The 20,079-nt window shown below is 40.8% G+C and overlaps 1 protein-coding gene across 2 annotated transcripts; it reads right to left on the minus strand.

Moving 5' to 3' along the window:
* Nucleotides 1-942: 942 nt before the first annotated feature.
* On the minus strand, nucleotides 943-20,073 carry LOC121521001. Of its 2 annotated transcripts, none has more exons than XM_041804681.1 (10): nucleotides 19,868-20,073; nucleotides 19,587-19,760; nucleotides 15,951-16,000; nucleotides 15,304-15,869; nucleotides 12,206-12,261; nucleotides 11,230-11,444; nucleotides 7,161-7,429; nucleotides 4,351-4,467; nucleotides 4,125-4,266; nucleotides 943-2,346 (listed from the first exon to the last, which is right to left on the minus strand). In XM_041804681.1, the coding sequence occupies exons 1-10, from the start codon at nucleotides 20,071-20,073 to the stop codon at nucleotides 2,024-2,026; spliced, it is 2,118 nt and encodes a 705-aa protein (XP_041660615.1). In that variant the 3' UTR covers nucleotides 943-2,023. The 2 variants fall into 2 exon arrangements, with proteins under 2 accessions (XP_041660615.1, XP_041660617.1); XM_041804683.1 differs by lacking the exon at nucleotides 943-2,346 and adding an exon at nucleotides 2,496-2,567.
* Between the last annotated feature and the right edge of the window lie 6 nt (nucleotides 20,074-20,079).

Below are 20,079 nucleotides of genomic sequence, written 5' to 3' on the forward strand. Positions count from 1 at the left end.
TTTTGGAAGTAGACATTTTGTCTTTAATGGCTTTAAAGGGGGTAAATTTGTTTCAGTGTCCCCCTGACCTATTAGAGCAATTTAAATCTGAATTGAAAATTTGCCAAGAAAGATACTTTGGTACAAAAAATTAGAACATATGGACAAACACAGTCAAAATGGTGAGCAGAAAAAGACCAAAAATTTGCCCAAATGGACAAAAATGTCCCTAGTGAGGCCTGAGAGTAAATAAATAACTTTTTAGAACATAGCAAGATTCAAACCCAGGACTAGGTGAATGAAAGTCCGCGATACTGCCACTCAGCCACTTGATCAACACATCCACCATCAGTGGAGTAATGTGATTTAGATGTCAACATTGGTCGTGCCATTTAGCTCCGTGCAAGACCAACAATCTTTCTCTCCCCCTGCTATTTATATAAATATAAATGTTACAGACCACTCTATCGATCTCACTGCTAACATCACCCGGCTCATACAGCGTCATAATGGGGATTTCTGTTAAATACAACCCCATGAACTCCTGTCTTGTAGAGATGGCAATTCAACCATCGCTGTGATTCCATTTTGGAGATAAGGAAGTCATTCTTTTATTCACTCTTTCAATGAAAATATGAATAATAACAATAACAGTATAATACAATACCATTTCTCCTTCTACACTGATGTTATATAGAGCCGTTACTAAGTCTTTACTGCTGCCTCCTGTGTGATGCCATGTGCTTCCCTATGAGCCTGCACTGAGGGAAACAGACCCAGCCTTTATGCTTACAGATCTAAGTACACGCTTACGGATCTGAGTACAAATCGTGCGCAGTACAAGTGTTGCAAAAGTCACATGTGTATGACAGCCAATTGAGAGGCAGATTCTGAACCAAAATGAACTAAGTCCACAATTACAAATTGGTCTACATATTTGCAGATCAGTGCACACATTTGTGGATCTTTGTACAAATTTGCAAAACTTTGCACACATTTGCAGATCTTTACACACATTTGTGGATTTGTGCACAGATCTTTGTATGCATTTGCAAATACTTTTGCAACAATAATAGCTCCTTACACTTGTGGCATCTGAAGTTGGGACAGTGTTTGACAATGTGTCCCGGCTGAATGCAGAGGCCGCACACCCTCTCCTGCCGGTCATGGATGACTCTGAAGTATCCACCGCCCTCTGCAGTCTCAAATTTGGTGCAGTAGGCTAAGGAGCTGACATGCACCCTGAACGTTCCATCCGCTGTGTCTGTGTCTGGCTACAGTCTCCTCTTTATGGGGAAGCCACCTCCACTCGCCAGCTCTGGACTTTGTTCAATATTTCTGAGTCACTAATGTACACTGGCAGTAATGTTTTCTCATACCTCTGCTTTCCAGGCATCTTTACCATCTCTGCTATGCTTGCTTCCTTTGTTTGAGAACAAAAAACACCTCTGATAAGAGGGCCTGAAAAGTGACAAACCAAAAACTACCCCCAAACAGTGTAAAAACACTGTTGGGAGCGAAAAAACACTCAAATAAGGCACTAAATGATACAACAAAATCCAAAACACAAACTGTAGTCCTCTCAGGGAATCTACTCCTCACTGCTGCTGCTGCTTGGCTCCAATGTCCTGATTGCGCTCAGGCGCAAAAGTGCTAACCCCTATGCCACCGTGCAGCCTGATTAGAGTCCACCTGTGGTCAATTGAATTGATAGGTCATGATTTAGAAATGCACACACCTCTTTATAAAAGGCCTCACAGCTGGCCATGAATAACAGAGCAAAAAACCAAGCCATGAGGTCAAAGGAACAGCCGTTACCATTTCTAATACCCTCCTTGTTTATATCACATGACCACACTGCACCACTGACCTTAGACTTTAGATACTGCTTCAGCTGGCTTATGGTAAAGTCACTTTCTGTGTCTTTATGATAGGAGTGCACCACCTGACAACCCTAGGCTTAGTTATCAAATTTGCATGTGAAACTTCTGACCCTTCACCAGTTTTTGGTTTCAAATGATGATTTCTCCTTCAGGTTACAGCTTCAGTTTAAGTTCAGCTCTTTGCAAAGATAAGGGTCAATGTTATAAAAGATGGAGATCAGCTTCCCGCTCGCCTTGGCTCCTTTCTTTCGCACCATGTCGATCACGTCTCGAGCTTTGTCCCCTCGCGATTTGATTCTGGCCCCCTCACCCTCAGCGTCGTTCAAAACTTCGCACCGTAGAAGTTCATCCAGCAGCTTGTTGAGAACCGGATCGGACACTCTGTCGATGAATTGAGGCCGAGAACGGTTTAGCTTCTCCTCTGCTGACGCACTACTCCTCATCATCGGCTGATTCTCATCTGGAGAAGTATCCGTTGATGAAGCTGGAAAAGACATTAAACTCAATGATCAGTGGGTCTCATTCAAAAACATTCTTCCCAAGATTTTTCTCATATTTGTTCTTAATAAAGTTTCCATGAGAAACCTACATCAGATTAATGGCACATTCTCAAACTGAAAAATTGTTCACACCTGTGTTCTTCAGTTGATGCGTGTTATGTGCTTGTAAGCTCGAAGCATGTACACCAGGGGTCATCAAGTACATCTGCACAAGAGCCAGATTTAGTCTCAACAGAAACTCTGAATAGGGGTTCAAGGGAAATAACTGGCAGGAAAGTTGCAAAAGAGGGTTAAAGAGTAGCAAAAAAAGGGTGGAAAGTGGCAAAAATTGGTTAAGAGGATGGATAAGAGTGGCACAAAATGTATAAAACATGCAGGAAAAGTGGTTTAAAAAGGTTAAAGCTTATTTAATTCAGGAAAGATGTTGTGGTTTAAAGAGTATCCTTTGGCTTTAAATGTCTGCAGCTGTTAAATCCATCCCACAATCAATGAATATTGAAATATTTTGAGAATGACTTTACATTTGATCTGTTTTTACTAAAATTTACTGTCATAATTTGAAGATATTTAAAATAAGAGCTAAGGTTGGCAGATATGTTGCTAAAAATGACCAGGTAAAGTGGTGAAAAAGAGGTTCAAATGTGCCAAAATTTGGTTTAAGAGGGAAAAATGGGCAAAAGTGTCATAAATTGGTCACAAATTACAAAAATATTTCCAAAAAAAAAACAATGGAAATGTTTATAAAGTGGCAAAAGTATAAGAAAAGTGGCAAGAATGGATAAAAGAGTGGTTCAAAGTGGATAAAATATGTGTGAAAAGTAGTTGAAATGGGTTAAAGAATGGCAAAAATTTAGTTAAGGAAGCAAAACAATATAAAAATTAGTTAAAAGTGGCAAAAATAGCCTGGAAAATTAGTTCAAGAGTGGCACACAAGGGAAATAATTGGCAGGAAAGTTGCAAAAGGGGGTTAAAGAGTAGTAAAAAATGGGTGAAAAGTGGTAAAAATTGGTTAAATGTTGCAACCATTGTTAAAAAATGTAATGAAAAAGTGGCAGAAATGGGTAAGAGTGGCACAAAGTGTCAAAAACATGCAGGAAAAGAGGTTCAAAAGGGTTTAAGAATGGATGAAATTGAGTTAAAGGGGCAAAAAGGGGTTAAAATGATTTTATACTGGTGTTAAATCCCAACTGGGGAGGGCCCATTCTCTGGGATTTTCAGGGGCCCGGCCAGTTCTGCTATCAGGCCCGTCTCCTTGTGACCCGCTGCATTGTAGATAATAGGGATAGATCTCACTGGTAATGCCTAAAAATGTCCTGCGTTTTGAAGTAAAACACTAATACTGATAAAATGATTTGTTAGCCTGACCAAAATATTTATTTAACTTTTGTGTACTTAAAAGTCCGGCCTCCAGAGTTTCTGTTGACACTAAATCTGGCCCTCGTGCAAATGAACTTGATGACCCCTGCCTTAGGCTAATGACTCTAGAAAGCTAAGTGGAGTCAGGAGTTTAATCTACCTAATGCTTACAGGCTTTATTTACAGATAATTTGGCCGTAGGATAAGTATTTCAAGATTTCAAATGAGGCTGAATTCACTTTTACTCCTCTAGTGTTTATGAACCAGGAGCCTTTTAGCAGAAGAAGGCTTCTTTTTTCTAAAATGTTAGTATAATGCTCATTTTGATGTGAACACATGGCAATGTGCTGTTTTTTCCTTGTTCTGTCCTTTTGTTGATTCATTGTCTGTATAATTTTGTCTTTACCAGGCAGATTGAGGCCATGCTCCCACATTGGGGTCTTGTCTGGATCTTGCACCATCAGGGTCACTTCCTCAGTGCTCGTTGTCAAGGTGATCTCGAACGATGCGTGGAAGTTGGGTCCATAGTTTTTAAAAAACCGTGCACACTGGAATAACATGCAAATGTCATTATCGCTGACTGGTGTTCAGGATTGCATTTTCTTACTGAAGGAGTGGCGTCTGATACTCACAGGAGGCTGAATGGTGAAGCCCTCAGGGTTACTGTGCAGGCTGTAGTGTTGGCTGACATGGAGGAGACAGTTGGATGGGGCCTGGATGTACATGCAGTTTTCATACTGTGCTTTTACCTTCAAAAACATCAGAACATTGGCCATACAAATTAAAACAAGTTGAAGAGAAGTTACAAGTTCAATAATAACACAAGTTAAATAGATTTTAGATCGTGGACCCTAAGAGCTCAACTACTGTGCTGTAGAGGAGATGCACAAACACCATATGGTGAGCAGCACAGCTTTTCCCCCTAAAAAAATGACTATCCTGGATTTTACAGTACATCATTTGGTTTAACAGGCTTATACACATATAGCGCCTATAAAAAGTGTTCACCTCCTGGATGTTTAACCCTTTTACTGACTTTATAAACAAGCTTGGTCAATATAAGTTGCCTTTTTTTCTTTTTAATGTCAAAGTGAAAACATATCTACAAAGTAATGACAATTAAATAAAAATGTGTAATGTAAAATAAATGAGTGCATAAATATTCACCCTCTTCAAGTCAGTATTTAGTAGAGTCACCTTTGACTGCAGTCACAGCACTGAGTCTGTGTGGACAGGTCTCAATCAGGCCTGCACATCTGGACTCTGCAATTTTACTCCATCCTCCTTTTCAAAACTGCTCCAGCTCCGTCAGGTTGGATCGCATGTGAACAGCCCTTATCAAATCCAGCTACAAATTCTCTACTGGACTGAGGTCTGGGCTTTTACTTGGCCTCTACAGAACACCTCCTTGCTGTCTTTAAACTGTTTCCGTGTAGCTTTTGCTGTATTCCTTGGGTCATTTTCTTGCTGAAAAACAAATCCTCTTGCAGACTGAATGAGGTTGTCCTCAGGACAACATTCATTTTACTCTCTAACTTTAAAAGTCTTACAAGACAGGCTGCCAAGAAGATTTCCCACAGCATGATGCTGCCACCACTGTGCTCCACAGTGGGGATGGTGTGTTTTTGGTGATGTGTGGCCTACAAACATAGTGTCTAGACTGATCATCAGCAGTGTTGGGTAGCGTTGCTTTTGAAACTAACTCGTTAGATTACTGCGTTACATACTGAGAAAGTCATTTGTTATGTTATTGCACTACCTACTTCTAAAACTAACGCATTAGAGTACTTTTGCATTACTAAATATTAAAACACTTTAGCCACTTGTTCCACTCAGCGGTTGTGAAAAGGACAGATAACGACTGCACGTCTGGATTTGAATGTGCAGACTCTAATGCCAATGTACAGCGTAATTTACAGCCCACAATCTGTGTCTCTGCAGCCTGAGAACACCACCTACAGACAGGAAAACGTTTACAGCTCTTTAACATGCTCACAATCTGACAACAAGCTGAGCAGAGCCAGACAGAATCACTCCAACACTGTGCGTATTTGGAACGGCTACACAGCTGATTCAATGAAAGCAAATGAAGCTTTTAAACTGAAGTTTCACCAGGATGCAGTTTTTGTCCCTTTTATCCAAAAATCCATCATCATGGGGATAATTCCAAAGTGGCCTGCTGTCCTCTCTGTAATCTCGCTGGCTCAATAAGCCAACAATGCACATGTAATGGCACAGAATGTTTACCTTCCTCTGGCAAGGGCAACGCGACTACAGGAAGAGAGAAGGACAAACAGAGCAGATGCTTTAAGGAGCTTCTTTTTTTTTCTTTCTCTCTTTTTGAAGCCACAGAAGAGAGGAAATTTGGGATTTTTCTTTCAGTAACAGCTTTCTTTTATGAAAATGTAACTAATAACGGGATTACTTGAATTGTAAAACTAGCATGTTACTCATTACTCCAAAAAAGTAATCGGAGTACTCCAATGGATTACTTTGTAATGCGTTACCCCCAACACTGATCATCAGACCAAAAAACGTTCTTCCTCTTGACCATGGACTCTCCTGCCTTTTGGTGAACTCTAGTCCAGATTGAATCTGAGTTTCTTCAACAGTGTTTTTCTCTTTGCCACTCTCCCATAAAGCTCTGACTGGTGAAGAACCCGGCCAACTCCACCCAGTCATAGGTGTTTTAGTGGCCTCTCCCACTAGTCTCCTTCTTACAGTCGCTCAGTTTTGTTAGGACGGCCTGATCTAGACAGATTTACACATGTCCCATAATCCTTCATTTCTTGATGGTGGATTTAACTGAATTCTGGGTGATGTTCTGTATGTTGAAATCTTTCTGTACCCATCCCCTGACTTTTAGTTTTCAATAACCTTCTCTTGTGTGGAGTGTTCTTTTGTCTTCATGTTGTAATGGTATCCAGGATTACTGATTAACCATCTACTGGACCTTCCAGACATTGGTGTCTTTATACTACAATCACCTGTGACCCATTTCACTAATTATGAGAATATCAGCATCAATTGGCTGGACCTGGTTATTCACTTTAATGAGACTGAATATTTATGCCATCACTTATTTTTGACAGTACTTTGTAGAAATCTGTTTTTAATTTTGACATTAAGGAGTTTTTTGTTTAGTCACAAAAGCTAAATTATATTGGCCAGCGTTGTACTGGTGCATAAACATGTGTACTCACTGATACCAATACCTGCTTTTCAGATGTATTGGATGTATTTCTGACATTGGTATCATATTCTAGCGTTCACTGCAGCTAGTTCTAACAAGTTGGTAGACTCTGTAGTGGCTGAGTCATGCAGCTTTGAAAATAAATGGTTTTAACTCAACTGGAGTTGCCAATACAAGTGTTAAAAACAAAAGCATCCTGGAAACTTTAACCAATCTTGTTCATGAAGGGCCGTGTGTAGAGCGTTTTACCTCCTGCAGTGGGACGTTGCTAGGCAGCAGGATCACGCTCAGGATGACGTGCATCTTTTTGTACGCTGGTCGAGAGAACAGCAGGACTTGGCCACACACTGGTTTGGTCATGAAATCCTTTAACCTCTTGATGACATCCAGTATGATGCCAAAGGCAGAGAGGTGAGGGGTTTTCACCACCACGTGAGTTTCAGTAATCTCCAGCGGCTGAATGATGTCCATGCCCTCATCAGTGATGTGGACGACAGAGAGACTCTCTGAGACCAGACCTGCAAATATTCAGAAAACCAGCTCCTTATGGTCACACTCTCAACACTTTCATATTGTTTTCTATGAAACAGAATATTCTGTGCGGTCAGCAGGGATGGGGCGTTGATTTCGAGTATCTGAAGTCATTCATCTATGAAAAATAGAAACTAACAAACACATTTTATGACTATCTATCTTTATGCTTTCAACTAGGGATGTTCCTGGGCAGATAATTTTCCAGCCTATTAAAAGCAGGATATAAAATCAATTAAAACATTCTGTATTCTAACTTCACACTGCAATGGTAAAATGTCACACAGCAACAGTAATGTTAGTAATGTTAGCATTATCAGCACCACAGGCCTTCTGTGTCTTTTGCAGGTTAACGTCCACATTCCTGAGCTGAATATTATCCTCAGTACTTCTATTTTCTGTGAGTATAACCTGGCACAGCGTCTGAACAACTTTATCTCCATTTTCCAGATCAGAGTCAAACCACACTGTTCCCAAACGATGCCATATATGCTTTAGCAGTTAGCGGTTGTTAATATCGGATTAAAGAGCGTCGTGACCGCAAGGAAGAAGTAGTTAACCCTTTACCTACTGAGTCTAAAAATGGTGATTTGGACATATTTTGTTATTGTGGCTGTAAAATAGGAAATGCCCTAAGACTGAGAGCTTTGGTCCCTTTTCCCAGGAGTTCTTGAACTTGACTTTTCAACATCTGGTTAATGATTATTGCACATTATATGGAATTGTCAGCAGTTTAAGAGAAGAAAAACACAAAAACTGATTTGTTTTTCATGGCAATTTTGTTATTGCTCATGAAGTTTTGATTTAGCATTTGAAATGTGAACCCTATACATGTTTAGAACAATCAGCAGTCATTTTTTGAGTCTAGGACTCTGGGTGTGCAAAACACAGTGCAAAAGGTAACTATATACTGTTATGAATGCAATTTAGGCCACCTCATGTAATGGAGGTGTGGTCACTGCATCCTAACGTGAAGACACAACTATGAGCTGAGCAATAAACCAGAGGCGGAATAAATGGCAACTGTGGGTACCTGGTGTGACGTCTGGACCTCGACCACGGCATCCCTCCTCGGTTACATGACCAGCACAGTCTCTGGCTCCCACGAGCTGCCAGCCCCGTCTGGTTGGACTCGTTCAGGTTTTGTTGTGTAGAGGTGGAGAGATGGTGAAAACGGTGGAGCAGGTTTACACATGCACAGGCTAAACTCATGCAACTAAACGAGCACGGGGTGGGCTGAGCTACACTTCTTCACATGTTTGTCCATCAAATGTAAAAGAAGAGGGAGTTCTTCGCGGCGTCTCGATAGCATGGCTCTGTAGCGGCTGCTATGTACAGGTGTATCCAATGTCACAATCAACCGCTTTTCAAACACCCAGACCAGAAGTGACGTCTCCCAACACCGACCTGTGTCGCTGGGATTTGTAGTCTTTATTTCCCAGGCTTTACCAGACAATACATGGACACACAGCTGCTGAATCTCCGTTTAATACCAGCTCATAGTTCCCGGGGAAAAGAAAAGTGAGAAAGAGAAAAGACCCCAAACCTGCCCGTAACAACACATAGGCAACAATTAGTGCAAATAAAGGTGGAAAAATGCATTCTCAACATTCTCAGTAACATATTGTTGTTTCACAGGACAGACACGCACAAATGCCACTTTCTAACGTTATTTTTGGAAAACAAAACACCACTCTCACTCACTCTCCTTTTACTCTCTTCCTTCACTCTCCTTTTTCACTCCTCTTCTGCCAAAGCTGCCGTTTTCATGGTGCCGTTTGAAATTACCCTAATGTACAGTGCTTAACAAATTTATCAGACCACCTGTCATATTTGTCTCAGAGACCATCCAGCATCATGAAGTGCTTTAATGCGGACTCTTTCATTTTCAGTCAGCTCTCCACGTTTTACCGTTTTGAACAGGAATGAGGAATTTCAAACTGAATTCACCCAAATTTGAGCGGGCTCACTGTGTCACAGCTCCAGGATAGTAGTTTTATTGTATTCCCTCATGTATGGTCTTTTTTCCTGTTTTATTTTGGGGACTTACCGTTTGTCTCTGTTTTAGGTCTGTTTCCTGCCCTTCCCCTGTGTGTGAGTTTCCCGCTTCTGTGATCACCCGTTGTGTTTCGCCTGTGTCTCATTGTCTTCCCCCTCCCTAGTGTATTTAGTCTCCCTAGTCCCTTCCTCATGTGCCAGTTCATCTTAAATCCTGTGTTAAGAGTACCAGCCTGTATCTTTGTGTTTCCTAGTTTCTGACCAGTTTTTCGTATTAGATCTAGTTCTCAGCCGAACGTTTTGGATACCTCTGCCTGATCCTGATTGACTCCTGTGTACCGACCTCTGCTCTCCATTAAATGGACTTTGATTCAGTTTCTAGTGACTCTGTCGTGCTTGTGGGTCCTTTTCCTGGTTCAGTTGTGACACACTGGGCTTCTCTGAGAAGTCAGAAGTGAATCAAGCATAACATTAAACCACTAAAACTCATTTTTCTGTTATGGAATGCAAGTAAATAACTATAATTTGACATATTAATCAGGATATAATAATGTGCTTTACTATTTTTTCAGTTTTTTTGTAAATCAACACATTTGAAAATTCATGGATAACAATAATTATTCTATTTTAGTATTAAAAATATCATTTGGGTCAAAGAGCTTCTACATATTGGTGTATAAACCATTGCAGGAACATAAAAAATGATTTTAGTAATTACCAATGCTGTTAATTTAGGGAAGCTGTGGCATAAACCTTACTTTGGTTAGGGTTAGGGTGGTCTAATAAATTTGTTAAGCACTGTATTAACCACACATCATATATTGCTGAAAAGCACAGATTCTCAGCTCTCTGTCAGCATTGGAATTTTTTAGACTAAGAAAAATTTCGAGGAGTTACAGTGTTGAGAATCCATGTAGCGGTCTCGCGATACTGCTGGTGTTTTGCTATGAATGCCCATGTCATATGGTTGTGAGTACTGTAACGAACCATATATGTGCACATGCCCACAATTCTCGGCTTTCCAATGTCATTGGAATTTTTCTGATTGGACAAACTTTGACAGAGTTATGGTGATAATACTCCAGACATATAAAACACAGCGCCGACGCTGGGTCAGTAGGTAAAGGGTTAAGAACAGTTACAGTGGCTACTAGTGGCAGGTACCTATGCTACAATTTAAACAGAGTGGTTGACTTATATTCTGGGTCTGAAATAATAAAAAACATAAAAAATTACTCTAGCAGACTTGCAAACCTGGTGGCGACAACAAAGGGATCAAAACGTAACAGTTAAGCCATATCCCTATCAATCCACGTGGATTGTTCGGTCTCTTTTGTGCCATTACTTCATTCTGATGTAATCGCTACTCTGTAAAATATAAATGCATCTCTCCTTTGTTCTCTGTGCTGAATTGTAATCAGTTACCTTCCTAACTCTCATCCTTTTTTAAGGATAACAACGGGAACGCTGCTCTGAATTTATTCGCCTGTGTTTTTGTGACTGTGTAGACGTGGGCATCCTTAGTTTTATTAGGCTTTTTTTTTTTTAGTTTTATTTATTATTATTTCATCATGCCATACACCTAAAGAGGTGCCCAGCCCTCACAGGCTTACAAGACACTGAAATACAAAACAAATAAGAGCAATCAAGCAAAGACGAGAGCAGCGCATCACAGTACATATCAGACAGGAACAAATCAAGTGTTTACAAAATGTTGCTCATCAGCAATTAGACTTTACACTTGTTATTAGACAGCAGCTTAGTAATATGGGCTTCACAGTGGTCTTACCAGGTTCAGGCTCACAGTGAGGAAGGTGCAGCTGACAGATCAGGTCTTGAGGACACTTAATGCTGAACAGCGGTCCTCCAGGCACCTTGCCAGCTGGCTCAAGGAGTGTATTGTCCCATATCAGGATCCTGTATGTGACCTCCCCCTCATGGGTCACATTGAACATGAGCCTCGTCAGAGAACACTCAAACACACCTGAACAGGGGAACTTGAATCTGAAAAAAAAGAAGAATTATTACAGTTTATAACATGTGAGAAAGGGTCCTTGATGTGGGTCACAGAAAGGGGCGGAGACAGATAAAAGGGGTCCAGTAGGGGTCCATGGCCTCCCCATCACTGATCCAAATAGACTACCTGTGTACTGTGACTCTACAGCCTTGTGCAGAAGAGATGACACATGACATTATCCACTTACAGTCATTAAGGGTAATTAACCATGTTAATAAAAGACAGATGGAATATCTCAGGGCTGGGTTTGCAGCAACCTTGACCTGGTGGGGGGGGGGGGGGGGGGTGTTCTGCAGCCAAGGTCAAGCTCATTAATATCTCTTTAGTCCAGGTTTTTTCACCCCTGGTAATACGCCCAGCAACCACTGACAATTTTCAGGCCCTTTGGCCATCTACAGCATGACCAGGGGCTGATGGCAGCCCTACTACTCAGATAGTACCCTAGGACATTCTTACTCATTACATTGTCACTTTACTCCAACCTAAAGGGGAAGACTTTTTTCCCAACAGATTATTTTCCCACATGCCTGGCAATATGCAAGGACATCCACAGGGAGACTACCTTGAGGCATCCTGATCGGATTCCTGTACCACCTCTTGACTCCTTTTGATACAATGGAGGACCCTCCTGAGGAATCCCATTTCAGACGTTTTCACCTGCTGTCTACTCCTGGAGTTACATTTTTCCTTAATCATACCTGCCTCTGTTGATAGCCATCAAACAAGGTTTTCTTAAGAGATATCTTACCTGTAGGAAATGCTGAGTCTCTCTGCTACCACCTCAGGTGTGAAGCTTGACTTGGCCTGCAACACACAAAAAGCTAAATTATTATTATTTTCTTTAGGTGAGGCAGTGTGTAAAGCCTTCGCTCATGCGTTCTGTTACAGTAAACTAGTGGTTCTCAAATGGTGTGCCGAGGCACACAAGTCTAAGTGTGCCTTGGGAATTCGTCTGACTTTACATTAGTACTACAACTGTGCAAAACTTAAGACACTATAACCAATGGCCTTACTGCATGCAAGCGTTACATGATGCATTGCATCATGCAACATTGCATGCTCACTGTCCATCTGTTATCTGTTAAATATGCAAATGTAATCTGAGGTATGGTGCCTCTAACGGCTGTGAGCCACTTAGTTTTGTCTCCATGTTAGCACGTCAGACCTTAAAATTTCATAAGTGGTTATGAAGAATATCCATGCATTACACTCCACTTTGTAAAACAAGCTATTAGGTTTAGGGAGTGAGAAAAGTGGAAGAAAATTAAGAATGTCTTCTGGTGGGACACTCCTGGTGCCTTGTCATCCTCTGTGCAACCTCTTTCCTTGTTCCTTGTCCATCTTAAGAGGAGCGACAGAGAGAAAATAGGAACAGGGTGACTGGGGATAAGCCTGAGCTGCAGTGCGTCACTTGCAGGGTGCCAGGATGCTGCAAAAGGAAACTCTGTAACCAAACTGATGTTGTAGCTGGCGTTTGCTCACATTGCATGCAGTTGGGACATGTTGCTACCAGAGCATGTGAGCGGAGCGAGCGGGGAGCGCGAGAGGAGGGATTTTGGCCATAGCGCAGAGCGGTTTTTTTTTCAAAAAAGCTGGACCGGCACCTTATCTTGCGCTCCATCCCACTCCAATTTCGCTCCGGTACCGCTCACACCATGCGTCTGAAGCATCCCGTGTTGGTTTCACTGCTCCTGCAGAGAGACAGCAACATCCAGCACGTCAGACTGGGCTTTCCACCGGAATAATCCGAGAGACTTGAGATGCCTGCACAGTTTTGATATACTAAAATTAACACCGTCATTTTTTAAAAACATCAGTATTTCCCAGTGTCTGAAACCGAGAAGATGGTAATAACAGATTAACCGCGATAGCGCCCTCATTGCAACTGTGAGAGGATTTACAGATGTACCTTTTTTCTTGATCTTTTACGAGATAAGGTGTCTAATTTCTCTCCTATCCAGTGAATGCAATGCGCTTCCATGTTTTCGTTGAGTGAGCGGTGAGTGATTTGAGTGGAGTGGGTAGAAATTTGAGTGGAAGGTGGAGCGATAATGAGCGGAGCGGCGTGAACCCCCTCTGAGCGGACGAGCGGGCGCAAAGAACAGCTCTGTGAGCGAGGAGCAGGAAATCTCATCGCTCCACTCTGCTCACATGCTCTGGTTGCTACACATGCTAAAAAGGCTATTTTGCAATGACATTAATATGGTGTGCCTTGAGACATCAGCTTCATTTTTGGTGTGCCTTGGGCAAAAAACCACTGCTCTAGAGTCTACTAAACACAGAGAAGGGAAATTTCCATGTATACTCTGCCATTGTCAGATGAACATAAAGTAGACCTAATGCACCATTTGTTTGCTTCAAAGATCAGCAGACTCTACACCAGGGGTCATCAAGTTCATGTGCACGAAGGCCAGATTTAGTGTCAACAGAAACTCTGGGGGCCGAACTTTCAAATACACAAAAGTTCAATAAATATTTTGGTCTGGCTAACAAATTATTTTATCAGTATTGGGGTTTTCTTTCAAAATGCTTAACATTTTTAGGCATTACCAGTGAACTCTATCTCTATTATCTATCATGCAGCAGTCCACAGAGAGACAGAACTGACAGCAGAACTGGCCGGGCCCCTGAAAATCCCAGAGAATGGGCCCTCCACAAATGTGATTTAGCACCAATGTAAACTCATTTTAACCCCTTTTTGCCTCTTTAACCTAATTTTAGCCATTTTTTAACCCTTGTAAACCACTTTTCCTGCATGTTTTACACACTTTTTGCCACTCTTACCCGTTTTTGCTACTCTTTAACCCCCTTTTGCAACTTTCCTGCCAATTATTTCCCTTGTGTGCCACTCTTCAACCCCTTTTCACTAATTTTTAAGGCTATTTTTGCTGTAGTTTTGCCACTTTTAACCAATTTTATATAGTTTTTTCCCCTTTTTGCTTCCTTAACTAAATTTTTGCCATTCTTTAACCCATTTCAATCACTTTTCCCACGTATTTTATACCCCTTGAGCAACTCTTTTATCCATTCTTTCCACTTTTCTTATATTTTTGCCATGTTATAACCATTTTTATTTTGTTTTTTTTAACTATTTTTGTCATTTGTAACCAACTGATGATACTTTTTTCCCATTTTTCCCCTTTTTAACCAATTTTTGCCACATTTGAACCTCTTTTTCACCACTTTACCTGGTCATTTTTAGCAACATATCTGCCAACCTTAACCCTAATTTTAAATAGCTACAAATTATGACAGTAAATTTTAGTAAAAACAGATCAAATGTTATGTCATTCTCAAACTATTTCAATAATCATTGTTTGTGGGATGCAGACAGTTAAAGCCAAAGGAAACTCTTTAAACCCCAACATCTTTTCTGAATTTAATGATCTTTCAGGGGCCGCACAGGAAGCTTTGGGGGGCCTGATATGGCCCCCAGGCCGCCAGTTGATGATCAATGCTCTACATACTGCTTTTTAATCAATTATGTGCACTTTTGGGACTAAATTAGGTTGGACCCTGTGGATTCCATGACTATGACACAAGAGCAAACTGCACAGAGCAAGGCAACTTTTTGAGGGTTATTGCACCTGAATATTAGCAGAGCAGTATGCTTTGTGAATCAGAACTGGAGATGGAGCAAATGGTGCACAGTTTTTGGTGCCTTGGGGGCCATGATCCTTTCCCCTCCTCCATGGGGACAGCCCTAGACTGGCTGTAAAAAAGGTTTTTATAAAAATGCTTCCACTTCCTGCAGTCTGGTGTAAGGCTGTGCTCTATAGGATGGACTATAAGTGGGAGAGAGTGTAGGGCAGGATTTAAGAGTGGTCTAAAAACAGTACTACTCACATTATCCATCGCTGGCATCCCTGTGCTGGAAATGGTCAAAGAGCCACCAAGAACAGTGAACGCTGGATAGAGAGGCTCTGTGAAAGTGGCGTTGAATGTATGAAGATGAGTCTTCTTGTCTCCAGACAGTGAATAAAAAGATAGAGTCCCAGCAGGCCAGTCCAGGAAAAGCCCAAATCTCCTTCGTCTGGCCAGGAAAGCTTTTACATCAGTGAACGGGACAGGAATAAACCGTTGTCTTTGTCCATGAAAGAAAGAATAACCATTCCAACTCATGGTAGCACATGACCAGGCCTTTTCACTTAAGAAAATACCTGGACTCATGTGTCCTTTTCTTTCTATGCTCTTATACGCCACACCGACGCTGATGACATCATCCCACTCCACCTCCCAGTAGCAGCGTCCAGTCAGACCCTCCTCACACAGCACCTGGTTTTCTGTATCAAATCTTTCCGGGTGATCAGGATATGGCTGCTTCTCTTCAGTTAAATCCACTTTCTTCTTGCAGTCAGACAGGAGGAGGTTTTCGTGCACCGTGTTGGAGTCGAGAGTTAGATTACAGGCATCTGTCAGAGAAACAGAGAGGAGTGGAATACATTAACAGAACAGTCCAACGCAGAAAGTCAGTAACACCGTGATTTCCTTACACTTGTTCAGAAGCTGCAGGTTGACCCAGAGCTCTTCATCGTGGTCGACACTGAGACAGAGGGACAAAAGGAGGACAATCATTTTAAAGGCCAGCACATACCAACATATTACAGGCTGGCCAGGCCAAATTAACATTAGAAATAAACAAACTTGTTCAGCTGAAAATGGAAGAATAAACAGAAACCATGGTTCATCAAACCTTAAAAACCAACTGTTGTTACAGATATTGTAGTAAATAGATCAGAATCAGAATCAGAATCAGGTTTATTGCCAAGTAGGTTTTTTTTTTACAAGGAATTTGTTCTGGTGTTCTTGGTGCAAAGTACACAGGGAAGATAAAAATAAGAGAAAATAGATAAATAGGTAGAAGCTAAATTTATATATGATACTGTAAGGCACTGATCATCAACCGGCCACCCAGGGGCCATATCAGGCCCCCCAAAGCTTCCTGTCCGGCCCCCAGAAGATCTTTACATTCAGAGAAGCAGGAAAAGAAAATGTGGTTTTAAGAGTATCTTTTGGCTTTAAATGTCTACAGCTGTTAAATCCACCCCAATAGCAAAAATTTTTGAAATTGTGTTTGATCTATTTTTACAGAAATTCACTTCATTCAGAGTCATTATTGGTAAATATTAAAAAAAGGGGTTAAAACTGGCAAAAATGGCCAGATAGAGTGGTGAAAATGGGTTAGAGTGGCAAAAATCGGCAATAAGCATCCAAAGAGGTTGTGAGGTGACACCAAGGGGCAAAAACTCGCAATAAATATGGTAAAGAGAAGTTAAAATGTGGTACAAAAAGAAAAAAGGGGCAAAAAGTATATCATAAATGGGTTAAAAGTGGCAAAAATTGATAAAGGAGGGATAAGACAGGCAAGTAAAATGGTTTAAAGGAGTTAAAGAATGGCAAAAAAGATTGGATTAAAGAGCCAACAAAGGGCAAAAAGAATCAAAAATGGGTTAAAAATGGCAAAATGGTGCAAAAATAGCCACTGGCAAAGCAGTGAAAAGGCAGGAAAGTGGGTTAAAGAGACATAAAGTAGTAAAAAGTGGCAAAAATGGGTTTAAAGTGGCACAAAATGTTGCAGAAATGGCAGAATGAAGCAGTGAAGTAGTGAAAAGTGTGCAACATGAGTTCATATTGGTGCTAAATCATAATTGTTGAAGGCTTTTTTCCAGACAATTCTGTGGACAGGTCTGTCTCCCTGTGGTCTACGGCATTATAGATCGGGATAGATCTCACTGGTAATGCCTAGAAATGTCCTGCATTTTGAAAGAAAACATAAATACTAATAAAATAAAATGTAAATCAGAACAATATATTGATATAACCAGTCAGGATGAATCAAAATGTGTAAACTTGTCCCCCCCTTCCTCTGTAATGGTTGGACTTGTTGTGTTTATTTTTTTTCTCCTCTACTGATTTGATTTTTGTATTTTGTTGTAGTTTGAAGGGCTGTGGGTTTTTCTATTGTATCCCTTTGTTGCAGACTGGTAAGAGTGGTTAGAGGCACAGGAGCTCTCCAGCTACACAGCTGCAGATTTCACCATTTTCTGAAGTTTTTCTTGAAGATTAACTGCTTTTGTCCTCTTTTTTCTTCCAGTGCCTCCATCCAGACTCCTCTACCACTTCACCAGCCTCCCTTCTTCAGTTAATTACACCGGCCAAAGTTACTGTCACATCCTCATTGTAAAATTGTGAAGACTTTGAATATTCCACCATCTTAAGTCCATAATATCATTAAAAGACACAGAGAGTCTGGAGAAATCTCTGTGATCAAGGGACAAGGCTGAAAGTTAATACTGGATGCTTGTCATCTTGGGAGCCTCAGGGGGCACTGCATTAAAGACAGGCATGACTCTGTACTGAAATCACTGCATGGGCTCAGGAACACTTAATTAAATAAGTTTCTGTCACCACAATTGGCCATCCATTCACAAATGCAAGTTAAATCTGGATCATGCAAAGGGGCAGCCATATGTGAGCAGGATCCAGAAACCCTACAGTCTTCCCTGGGCCAAAGCTGTTTTTAAATGGACTGAGGCAAAATGAAAAACTGTTTTGTGGTCAGAGTAATCAACATGGAAAACTGTTCTGTGATCAGATTAATCAAAATTTAAATTTTTTGGAGACATATCTGGAGAGGTGCTATCAGTACTGGAAAGTATATAGAGGCTTTAGACTAATATATACTCCAATCCAGACAGTGCCTCTTAGAAAAGGGCGTGCATTTTTCAGTAAGAAAATGTTAAACCACATGCCACACCCTTCACAACAGCATGGCTGTTGTAGAGGAGTCTGGGTGCTGAACTGGCCTGCCCACAGTCCAGAACTTTCACCATTAGAAATATTTGCAGCATTATAACATGGAAACTCTGGCAAAGAAGATCTAGGGCTATTTAGCAGCTAGAGTCCTACATCAGACAACATTCCTCTCCCAAAACTCCAGCAACTGGTCTCCACAGTTCACAGACGCGTACAGACTACTGTCGAAAGAAGAGGAGATGCTATACAATGGTAAAAGTGGCATTCTGAGATGAGTTGCTGCCATATAATTAAAATGAGCAAATACTTTTCATGAAATGGTAAAATGACTCAGTTTCATCATCTAATATATTGTGTATGTTCTCAGCTGAATAAAATATGGATTTATGAGATTTGCAAAGAATTGATTTACACTGTGTTCAGCGTCCCAACCTTTTGGGAATTGGAGTTTTATTTTCATGAGTGCTAACCTGTCATATCAGTGTGATCTGAATCAAGGTTAAATAGTTGGGATTTTTCATTATTATTATTTTTTTTCCGTTCTCATTTTCTGTGTTCAATTTCAGTTTAGTTTTTATTAGTTTTAGTGTTGGTTTAGTTTTAACAGATAGATGTTAGGGCTGAGTGAGCATCATACATTTTAAAAAACATATCCCAACAGTCTACTCTTCACTTATCATTTTATTTACTTGATGATGATGATGATGTTTGAATACAACTCCAGACATAAAACTACCACTGTGTGAAGTCTTAACCAATCAGATCGGGCAATTTTTCACTTCCCAGACTTGGGTGTAGGTGCCAGTCAGTATGGTTGTGTCAAAGACTAAAACTAAGGATATTTTGTCTCTATTTTTATTTTATTTTAGTCACTTCTGTAAGCGCACTATACAGTTTTAGTTAGTTTTCATTTCATTGGTAAAGCTTACATTTTATGTAGTTTCAGCTAACTAAAATAATTTTGGAATTTAAGTTTTAGTTAGTTTTTGTTAACTATAATAAACTTGGTCTGAACCATAACTGAGAGGTGTGAGACAGCTTCAAAGTTCTTGTTCTATCAAATACAGTGTTTTATCTTGTTGCACATTGAAAACACGCAGGAGTAAGTGTACAAAACGACTCAGTGAAGTCCAATGATACATAGCTAACATGAAAGCTTTTTCACTTTTCAGGAATTGACCTTTAATTGCTCTCTCTTGGTAAGTAACAGTCAGGGCTAACAACAAACATAAAAACATCCAGAAAGAGCTCTGCAGCTAGACACCATTTACTTTAGGATGGTCAACACAGAACAAGATCAGAGAACACATCCATCCTCAGTTACTTTACAGCTGCCAACTTTATTTAATGTTAAATCTCTGCAGTGTACCAACTTGAGTTTTTCCAGTGGACATTTTGGGTCCTCCAGTCTCTCACAGAGCAGCCTCACACCTGCCTCTCCTGGGTGGTTGTAGCTGAGGTCCAGCTCTCTCAGGTGGGAGGGGTTGGACTTCAGAGCCGAGGCCAGAGAGGCACAGCCTTCCTCTGTGATCCCACAATGTGACAGCCTGTGGAGAAAACAGAACTATCATTTAAACAACTACATCCTGTTTGGTTACCTGTGAATGCAACGGCATAAAAACCTGAATAACCAACTGTATTACAAGACGTGTACCTCAGTATCTCCAGCCTACATTTTAAACTCCCCAGCCCTGCAGAGAGCAGCTGCACTCCTAAATCCTGCAAGTCGTTCCTGCTGAGGTCGAGTTCTTGCAGCTGGGAGTTTGAGCTTAGAACTGAGGCAAACACTTGACAGCATTTATTTGTCAGGTGGCAACCAGGCATGCTACATTCAAGGGAAAAAAATAGACTTTTGAACATTTACAG

Source organism: Cheilinus undulatus, linkage group 14 (assembly GCF_018320785.1).
Source record: "Cheilinus undulatus linkage group 14, ASM1832078v1, whole genome shotgun sequence".
Taxonomy (NCBI): domain Eukaryota; kingdom Metazoa; phylum Chordata; class Actinopteri; order Labriformes; family Labridae; genus Cheilinus; species Cheilinus undulatus.